The sequence below is a fragment of the Tyto alba genome, unplaced genomic scaffold (assembly GCF_018691265.1).
Source record: "Tyto alba isolate M040663 unplaced genomic scaffold, T.alba_DEE_v4.0 Super-Scaffold_3, whole genome shotgun sequence".
Taxonomy (NCBI): domain Eukaryota; kingdom Metazoa; phylum Chordata; class Aves; order Strigiformes; family Tytonidae; genus Tyto; species Tyto alba.
The window spans coordinates 762,806-772,738 of NW_024881304.1; the positions used below are offsets into that span (position 1 = coordinate 762,806).

Consider the following 9,933-nt stretch of genomic DNA (forward strand, 5'->3'; position numbering starts at 1 on the left):
CGTGTACTCTGGAGCCTAACGGTGGCAGCTGGGCCGCGCAGCTCCTTCCCGGGCGGGGGTTGGCCGGGACGAGCTCCCACAGCGCCCCGCTGCCCGCCCGGCCTGGGCAGCAGCGTCGCTCCCGGCCTCGCTCAGCCCCGGCGGGAGCGCCTCCCACCCACCCTCGCCCGTGCGCTGCCGGCACGCGTGGACAGGACCCGGCCCCACAGAGAGACAGGGCAGGCGGCGCTGGTGCTGTCTCAGTTTGTCCTCAGCGGGGTCTTTATTTGCCAGAGATACAGAGCGGGGCGCCGGCGGCAACCGCAGGCAGAGCCGGCCCTGCAGGCATGCAGCTGCGGGGGAGGAAAGCGGGGACCCGCGGGGGGTGGGGCCGCCATTTGGGATCCTCCAGACACGACGCGTGGGGGGGCCGTGCGGCTGTCCCCGGGCCGGGGAGGGAGGCCCGTGACACCCCCCCCCACCACCCCCCCGGAGCCCCGGGACGCAGAGGGGTGTGCCAGGAACTCTGCCCGCTGGGGCCCCCCCTCCGTCCCACGCACCCACCCGCAGTCCCGCACATGCACGCGCGTCCCCGGGGACCCCGGCCCCCGCCCCCCCCCCCCCCCACTCCACTCCATCCCCCCCCACAACAAAGCCCTACAGGGCGTGAGGCCGGGGGGGGGGGGGGGGGGGGGCTGCCCCGTATCTCTGGGCATCCCCAGGGCGGGGACGGTGGCGGGGGACAGACTGAGAGAGCAGGGAGGGGGGACAGATCGACCGGCAAAGCCACCGAGGGGGCCGGGGGGGGGGGGGGGCGGGGGGGGGGCCATCGGGTAGGACGGGCTCCATGCAGGGCTCTGCCCCGCGGCCGGCTCTCCGTCGGGGCACGTAGAAAAGGGGGCGCAGGCAGGGGCGGGGGGGGGGGGGGGGACACGACAGACACCATGCCGGGGCTATGTACAGAGCGGGGGGCGCGGGGGCCGCCGCCGCTCAGCCGGTTTGCTCGCTGGGGGCCTCGGCGGTGGCGGCAGCCCCGTCCCCGTTACACGTGGCGGCGGGCGGCGAGGCGGGGGCCGGGGGCTGCGCGGCGGCGGGCGGCGTGCTGGGAGCCGCGGGGGCTGCAGTGTCCGTGGCGGCTGTGGCCGTGGAAGCGGCGGCCGTGGAAGCGGCGGGGGCCGGGGCCGGGGCCGGAGCCGGAGCCGGGGCCGTCTCCGTCTGCTCAGGCGCCCGCAGGCGTTTCATGAGCGTGGTCACTCGCACGGCTTTCTGCGGGGGGGGGGGGGTGAGGGGGGAAGAAGCGGGGGGACCGTGGGGCGTGGGGTCTCCTCTGCCCCCGCGGCCCCTCACCAGGGCATCGGGTCCCCCACCGGGGGGTGACTGCTTGGGGGCTGGCAGTCCCCCGCCCCGAAGCTGACAGCCCTGTGATGAAGGAATGGGCTTGGCTGAGAGGGGAAACTGAGGCACGCGGCACTCCCACCCACCTTCCACTTAGCCCGGGCGAAGTTCTTCTCGATCTGGGCGCAGACACCGTCCTTGATGTTCTTGTCAGAAGCGGCATTGCCAGAGATCCTGGGGAGGCGGGGAAGGGTGAGTGGCCCCTGCCAGGCCCCCCAGACCCCCCCACCCGCTCCCACCATCCCTCACCACTCGTGGGAGATGGCCTCCTCCGCCGTGATCCGCTGGTCCTGCTCCACCTCCATCAGGCGCGTCACCAGCTCCTTGGCTGTGGACACAAGGTGGGGGAAACTCAGCGCTGGGGGGGAAAACACGGGACCCCATGTGTGTGTCCCCCACCCCCGGCATGGGGCTCACCCGCCTGTGAGATGTCATCCCAGTATGGCGGGTCGAACTCATAGTCCCCAGCCAGGATTTTGCGGAAGAGGTTCTTGTCGTGGTTCTCATAGTCATCCTCGTCCGCCTCCTCATAGAAGGGGGGGTTCCCCGAGAGGCTGGGGGATGGGGCAGGGGGCTCAGCCCGGCTGCCCCAGCCCCCCGGCCCCCCGTGGCTGCCCCGGCCCTCGCCCCGCACTCACAGGATATACATGATGACGCCGATGGCCCAGCAGTCCACCGGCCGCCCGTACCGCTGCCGCCCTACCACCTCCGGAGCTGCGAGGGACAGGAGAGCGGCCCTGCCCCGGGGTCCCCAACCCCCCGGCCCCTTGCCCCCAGTGTGATGGGGAGCAGGAGGAACCCACTGGGAGCACCCAGGATCAGCCCTGGGGTGATGGCGAGTGGGAAGAACCCGCTGGGAGCACCCAGAATCAGCCACTGGGGTGATGGGAAGTGGGAGGGACCCACTGGGAGCACCCAGGATCAGCCACTGGGGTGATGGGGAGAGGGAGGGACCCACTGGGAGCACCCAGGATCAGCCCTGGAGTGATCGGGAGTGGGAGGGACCCACTGGGAGCACCCAGGATCAGCCCTGGGGTGATGGGGAGCGGGAGGGACCCACTGGGACCACCCAGAATCAGCCACTGGGGTGATGGGGAGTGGGAGGGACCTGCCAGGAACACCTGTGACCATCGGGAAGGAGGTGATGGGACCCCCAGGACCAGTCCCTGGGGCAGCGGGGAGCATCAGGGACCTTCTGGGACCTCAGCAGCACCACCCACACACCCCTGCATGCCCGCCCGGCTGGCTCTCACCCACCCAGGTACTCAGGGGTGCCGCAGGGCTCTTTGATAAGCCCATTCTCCAGCTTGGCCAGGTGGAAGTCACTGATGACAATCTTGGAGTTCTTCAGGCGGTTATAGTACACCAGGTTCTCCAGCTGCCAGCACAGGGGCCGTGAGTGCCAGGGCAGGGGGGCATGTCAGCACCCACGGGTGCTCCCACCCCCCCTGCCACCCACCTTGAGGTTCCTGTGGACAATCTTGAGTGAGTGCAGGTAGGCGACAGCCTCCAGCACCTGCCGGATGACGTTGCTGGTGTCCCTCTCTGAATAGTAGCCCTGGTCCAGGATCCAGTCGAAAACCTCCCGGCCGGTGGCCCTGCCAACAGCAGCTCTGCTGAGACCCCCCCTGGCAGGGGCACCCCCAGCCAGCCCCCCCTAACCCCCCCAAACTTACAGCTCCAGGAAGATGAAATACTCCTTGCGGGTGATGTAGACATCCACCAGCTGCAGGATGTTGGGGTGCTTCACCCTACAGGCAGACAGGACCATGGGTGGGGGTCCCCGCTTTGCCCAGTGGCACGGGAGCCCCTCTTGGCCCCGACACTCACATTTTGAGGATGATGATTTCGTTTTTGGCTGCCTTCCGCACTTTCCGCCCGTCCCGCTTCAGAAACTTCTTGCAGGTGTACAGCTTCCCCGTCGTCTTCTCCTTGGCCCGGAAGATTTCACAGAACTCCTCCCTGCAAGGGCACCCACAGCTGACACCCCCCCGCCCCCTCTCCCTGGGCACCACCAGCATCCCCCCATCCCAGCAACTGGGAGAGATGCCGTAAGGGTGGAAGGAAGCTGCGGCTACAAACCTCTCTGGAGCAGAGCGGGGAAAAATAAATGGGCAGCAAGAAGGAACTGATATGGAATAAGCAAATTGATAGGGAAGGGGGAAAATTTGCTGATTAAAAATCCCCCTCCCCATGGCAGCTGGAGTAGGATCTGCTGTGAAGCCACTCGTGCTGAGGCAGAACAGCAGCATACCTCGACATAAATGAGAGTGCTGCAGCCGGGAAGAAAGAAGGGGATGCTGCAATGTTTCTGTTCTATTATTGATAGTGCTCGAGCCCATCGGCTGGGCTGGAGCCGCGGGGGAGCTCACGGGGGGCACCCAGCACTGCTCCAGCAAAGCCTTTGGCTTTGCAACCCCTCCGGCTGTGCCAAAATCCTCTTGGCCACTGTCCTGGGTGCAGGGGAATGGGGACCCTTGGGCTTTGGGACAGGCTGCTCAGAGGATGGAGCAAAGCTCTGAGAGCATCCAAAAAAGCCCCCACCGCCACCCAGTGTCACCCCGCCACCCAGTGTCACCCACAGCCAGGCAGTCCCGGTGTTTTGGAGGCCAATGGAAAAATTTCTGGTGCATATTTAGGAGTCAAACTCCTCTCAGCGGGTCTGAGGGCTTCATTTTGTGGGGTGCTTCCGAACAGGTCCCCCAGCACAGCAATAAAAGTTGTGGAGAAGCAGCAGCAGCACTCCACTCCCCCCCAAATGACATCTGCCCTTTCCTTTGCCGGAGCAGAGCCCCCCTGCTGCCCGGAGTGCTCGGGGGAGCTGGGATCATGCGGAATTACTGCAATCCCCACAGATCTTGGGGGGAGGAAGGAGGGATACAGGGATGCAGCCGGCAGCAGCGGGGAAACCTCACTGCCCTCCTCAGAGCCAGCGGTGAACACCCTCCCGCACCCACCAGACATAGGGACAGCTTAGGGGACAACCACCCCGAAATGCGCCCTGCCTGTCCCAGCCGGTGACTGGCACCCCGAAAGCCCCCATGAGAAGTGTTGTGGCACTCCTCCGCCCGGGGCACGCAGGTGATTGGGGTCCCCAAGCCCCCCCCCCCCCCCGCTCCCCAGGGCCGGGGAGGCACCAACTCACGTTTTGATGACCTGACCCAGGTCATATCTGTCAGTCACCTCGGACGGCTGGTTATAATCTTTCTTGTCTCCCAACGTCACGCAGCCAAACGGCATCGCAGGGCCCGGTGCTGGCAGGGCAGGGAGAGGCGGTGAGCGCCCCAGCACCGCCGGCCCCCTGAAGCCACGCCAGGCCCCCCCCCGAGCCGTGCTAATTAACGTCAAACCTGACGAAGCGCAGTGGCTGCTCGTGCTCCCCGGCTGCCGCAAGCCGCCACGTGCCCAGCCTCACCGATGGGCGTCCATCCCCGTGGCGTCTGGCCACTCTGCTGGGGCCTGGGCTGCTGGCACGGCTGCAAGCCAGCCCCTCTGGCCCTCGTTTGCAGAACATCAACCATTTATTAAGTAGCCAGGGCTAGCACAGAGCCCGGAGCACCCGCTGGGGAGGCAAGCGGACCCTTTCCTGCTTTCTCAGCCCGGTTTTACCCTCGTGGTGACATTTCTGTAGCTGGGGCTTCCCCCGGCAGAGCACTGTCACACACTCACATGTGCAGCGAGCTGCACCAGCCTCAGCTCCCTGTCCCCTACCAGCCCTGACAGCCCCAGCGCAGCACTGGGCAAGCGGGCACCGCGGTTTGGTGGTGCCGGCCCTCCTGCTGCCGGCAGCGGGCAGGACACCGGCCCCGGCACACACCAGCTCCTCCGGCCCTATAGGAACGACATTTTGCCCCTTGCTTTCCTGCCAGGAACCCTTCAAAACCAGACCCTGCTTAGAAGCTTCCCAGCAAAAAATTGGTTCCATAAAGTGTTTTTTTTTTTTCCCCTTCCCACCCTATTACTGGAAGTTTCAACTGACATTATTTTCTGATGTCTCAGGAGACAGGGCTCACTGGGCTCCTCTCAGAGGACGGGCCCGAGTGGGACGCCAGGATGGGATGCTGGCACGACACTGGAGACACACATCGCCCTGTGCTAAGGCTCCCGAAACACCGCGCTGCAATGTGCCGGCCTCACCGTGCCGTGCCAGCAGCGCCCGGGGCCCGGCAGCGAGGGCCGCGGGCAGGATGGCAGCGCGGGATGCGGGAACCGGCATCGCGGGTACCCAAGCTCCGAGCCTGTTGCTATGGCAATGGGAGCTGGAGATGCAGAAAGCGGCACATCCTTCGGAGGGGGCAGGGACGGGCAGCACCCGGCAGCACCCGACCCACCCGCGGGTGCACAGTCCCGGCCCCGGGAGGAAGGTGGAGCTGCCCGCAGCACCCAGGGCATGCCCCTAAGCGCTCCCTGAGGTGACTGACCCCAAATCTGAGTGGGACATGGGTGCGGTGAGCCAGGGAATGGGGGGATGCTCCGTCCTGCCTCCACCTCTCGGGGCTGACCTGCCTCCGCACCTGCAGGCTGGGTGCTCCCAGCTCGTGTGACACCCGGGCACCCTCCTGCCGGGAAAGTCCAGGCCGGGCAAGAGAGCAGCCGTTCCCCCGCTGCACTGGTGCGCCCAGTCCCGAAAAAGCAGCAGAGCACCCATGGGACACCCTTCCCCGCGCCGCAGACTGGGTGAGGCTCTGCAGCCCACGCTCAGCTCATCCCAACAGCCTCCCCGGCAAACGCGTCCTGCCTGGCACCTCGGCGTCCCCGTGCCACGCGACGGCGCCTCTGCCGTGCCCGGCCGAGGGAGACGAGGGCTTGTCCTGGCAGCCGCCGGCGTGGCGGTGGGCTCGGTGCCGTGGGCCGGGCTCGGTGCTGCGGGCGGGCAGGCAGGCTGCCAGCGCCCGCGGCGTGATGCCAGGATTAGCCGGGAAGGGGACCCGAGTGGGATGATATATCGGGATTTTATTGCTGTCTCTGAGAGCGCCCAGCTAATCTGCGCTCATAAAATTAGTTCCCGTTGGTTTAGCGAGGAACCCATCCTGCCAGGGCTGAGCACCGGCACCCTCCCCTGCCCCGGGGTTTGCTCGAGGGGGGAGCTCCACACACCTGGGGTTCCCCACAAGGGAGGCTGGCACCCAGCCCCACATCAGCGCCAGCACCTGCGCCCCACAGGTGAGAGCACCCCCGCCAAGGCAGGGGCACCCAGGAGAAGGGGTGAGTGCTTGCTCCCCAGGGAGCTGGGGGGGGAAGGCTGGGTGCTGCACTGGCACCCGCGCACAGCCAGCCTCCCCCCCCCCCCCCCCCCCCAAAGCATCTAATTTGGGAGCAGAAGCAACAGCGGGTGTAAGACAATAGCAGGGAAGTGGGTGGCCGGGTGCGGACGACACGGAGGGATGACGCAGCCGTGCAGCCCTCACCAGTGGCTCCCCCCCAGCCCCCCGAACCCCGGCTCTGCCCCACGGCGTGAGGTGCCACCGGCCAGTGCGCTGTCTCCAGCCCCACTTCCACCTGCAGCCACCCTGGACGTGTCCGTGGGGCGAGGGGAGGGGGGGGGGATGTGTGGGGGGGTGTCCGCGCTCCCATCCCGCGCCCCCCCCCTCCATCCCTGGGAAGGATGTATCAGCGAGAGGCACAAACGCAGCCCGGCCGAGACGGACCGAAATATTGCTAGTGCAGGCAGCGGGGAGGTGGAGGGGCTGCGCCAGCCCCGCGCTGCCCGCAGGAGCCTCCGGGCTGGGGGAGCCCCACCGCCCCGCGGGATGGTGCCGGAGCCCCCCCGTGCACCCCCACCCCGGGGTTGGGGGGGTGCGGAGGTGCAGCCCGGGCCGCGCAGCGCAGGGGAAGTCTCGGCCGTGGCCGGTTGAGAGCGATGCGGCAGCGGGAAGGGAGCGGGCTGCGGGAGAGAGGGGCAGGGGGCCCGGGAGGGGATGCTCGGCGGAGGGGGCGCGGGTCCCCGGCAGCACCCCCCGCCACGGGGCCGGCTCGGCTCTCTGTGCTGGCCGCGGGGGGTGGCCCCGGGACAGGAGAGGCCCGGAGCGTGGAGGGGCGGGTTGGGGGGGGGGGGGGGGGGGAACCGGGCTCCGGCATCTCGCCGTGCTCCGCCGCTCCCGTCGGGGCTCGGGGTCTGCGGGACGCGGGGTGGCAGCGGGGGGCGGGGGCGGCAGCGGGCAGCCGTCGGGGCGCACGGGCAGCCGGGCACGGCCCCGCCGGGATGTCCCGGGCCACCGGGGGCGGAGGGAGAATAGGGAAGGGGGGGCAGCCCTGGGCGAACAAGCGCTAAATCCCAGCAACGCCCCCACCCCGGGCCCGGGCCCGGCCCCCCCCCCCCCCACCCTCCCAGCCCACGGCACGGCACGGCACGGCACGGCACGGCTCGGGGCTATCCCGGCGCGGCGCTCACCTGCACGACTCTCCGACCGCAAAGGGGGGCTGCGGCCCGGGGCCGCCGCTCGGGGGGGGCCGCACGCCCCTCCCTCCCTCCCTCCCGCGGGGGCCGGTGCGGAGCAGGGCCGGGCCGAGCCGAGCCGAGCCGAGCCGTCGGTCCGTCGCGGCGCGGCCCCGCGCGCCCGGCGCGGCAAGTTGGGGGGGGGGCGGGACCCGCGGGGCCCCGCCCCTCCCCCTCGGGGCGCCCCGCCCCGCCCCGCCCCTGACGTCACCGCCAAACTTCGCGCCCCGCCCGACGGGCGCGGGAGAGGCACCCGCGGGGACGGGTCACGCGTGGCGCTGGGGCCGCCGGACGGCGCGGCCCGTGTCCCAGCGGAGCGGCCCCCTGCGCCAAAGTCACCCAAACCGGGCTGGGACGCTGCCACGCCTCGGGGACCGGGGGACCCCACGGGACCCCACACCGTCACCCACGTGGCAGTAGCTTGAGGGGGGGCGCATAAACACCCGCGATCCCGCGTGGCCTGCTCCGTTCCAGTTGCTGCCCAGCCGGGTGAGCCGGGGCTGCCTGCGAGTGTCCCCTGAGCTCGTCCGCCCGCGTCCCCCTGTGAGCTCCTCGCCTCACAGGGTGGCTGCCCACGGGGGAGCTGTGCCCCACGGGCCTCATCCTGCCGAGCCCCAGAGCCGGGGCAACCCATGTCACAGCAGCTTCAGTGCCGTGGTGGGGACCGAGGCGAGATACAGAGCACCGGGGTGAACCGGGGTCCCCTGGGCTGTGCCACAGCCACCGGCCCGGGATGGGATGGGACTGGAGGGGATGGGGTGGGATGAGGCAGGATGGATGGGGCGGGAGGTGCTGAGTGTGAGCTCAGTGTCACAGGTGGCTGTCCCTCGAGGGCACCAAGAGGCACCATGAAGACGTGGTCGGCCACACGATCCTGCCTCCGCACAGTGATCCCGTGGGAACCGGGCAACTTCCCTCCTCCTCCTCCCCTAGCTGTGGGGCCAAAGGGTCTGCTCGCTCCCCCCACGTGCAGGGATTGTCTGTGCCCCGTGGCCTGTGCCAAGGGACAAGAAAGGGGCAAGAAATGAACCGTTCTAACACCCTTAACTTTGCCCGCAGCCCGGGCATGGCGCCCAGCCCAGGGTGGCACAGCGGGGTCCCCAGCCCCTTCCCCCAGTCCCCGGAGCACCTCGCTCCTCACGCAGAGCAGCCGCGTGTGCAGAACCTCCCAAACGGCTGCGTGCTGTGCTCTGGCATTTGCGGCCCATATGGTGCCGCTTCCGAGCTGCACCCTCTCCCCTCCCCTCTTCTCCTTTCCCCTCCCCTCCTTCCCCTCCCTTCCCCTCTCTTCCCCTCCCCTCCCACTCCTGCACCCACCAAACCCCATCTCCCCAAAACCACCCATCCTGAGCCGCCGTGGGGATGTGGCCGTCCTCTCCTGGGACCCCACAGCCCCCCCAAGCCCGGGTTGGGCAGGCCCGTGGACAGGGGGGACACCCGGATCCCACCCCCAAAGCCAACATCTCCCCTCTGCGCACAGGGAGACCAGCCAGCACCCAGAGGCAGCCCAGGGCACCCCCTGCACCCGTCCCCTGCGCAGCACCGAGCCACGCAAGCCCCAGGCCCCCCACCACCCGCAGCGGGTAATTAACGGCGCGTGAGAGCAGGGGAATTAGCAGGGCACTGTAGTTTGAGCTGCTAATCAAGAGTTTAATCATACTGGCTGGCAGCAGCGCAGCACGGTTATTAATCTTTGCACCTCGTGGGAACCTGGAGTGTAACTCACAATTACCCGGCCAGCGCCTGGCGCGGCTTGGGGCTGCCGGGTGGCTTGCAGCATGAGAGCTGGGCTAGTGCTCCTCCAGTGCCCCTCGGCCCAGCACCCATCACCTCCTGGCCCCAGCCTCCTGCCTGGGGCAGAACTGCCCCCGGGGTCCCGTCCCTGCCCCCTGGTCGCCTCTTGACCCCGGCTCTGGTGCAGATCTTGGGCCACCCTGTGCCCCGTTTTGGGGTGCTGGGCTCTGCTGAGCCCAGTGGTGCTTGTCTCTGCTGTGCCCAGCCCCGCTGACCTGCTCACCCACCACTCCATGCACCCACTTCCCCCCGCACCCACCACCCTTCCCACTGCCCCATGGGGAGCCCAGAGCTGACTGCAGGGTGACACGGCCGGTTGGGGTGACATT

The 9,933-nt window shown here is 68.8% G+C and overlaps 1 protein-coding gene across 1 annotated transcript; it reads right to left on the minus strand.

Annotated features, from left to right (window-relative positions):
• Positions 1-232: 232 nt before the first annotated feature.
• On the minus strand, positions 233-7,921 carry CAMKV (CaM kinase like vesicle associated). Its single transcript, XM_042799785.1, has 11 exons — positions 7,766-7,921; positions 4,520-4,628; positions 3,205-3,336; positions 3,051-3,125; positions 2,834-2,972; positions 2,632-2,752; positions 2,013-2,088; positions 1,792-1,928; positions 1,624-1,702; positions 1,461-1,548; positions 233-1,245 (listed from the first exon to the last, which is right to left on the minus strand). Exons 2-11 carry the CDS (start codon positions 4,612-4,614, stop codon positions 970-972), a joined length of 1,218 nt encoding a protein of 405 aa, XP_042655719.1. The 5' UTR covers positions 4,615-4,628; positions 7,766-7,921; the 3' UTR covers positions 233-969.
• Positions 7,922-9,933: the final 2,012 nt, after the last annotated feature.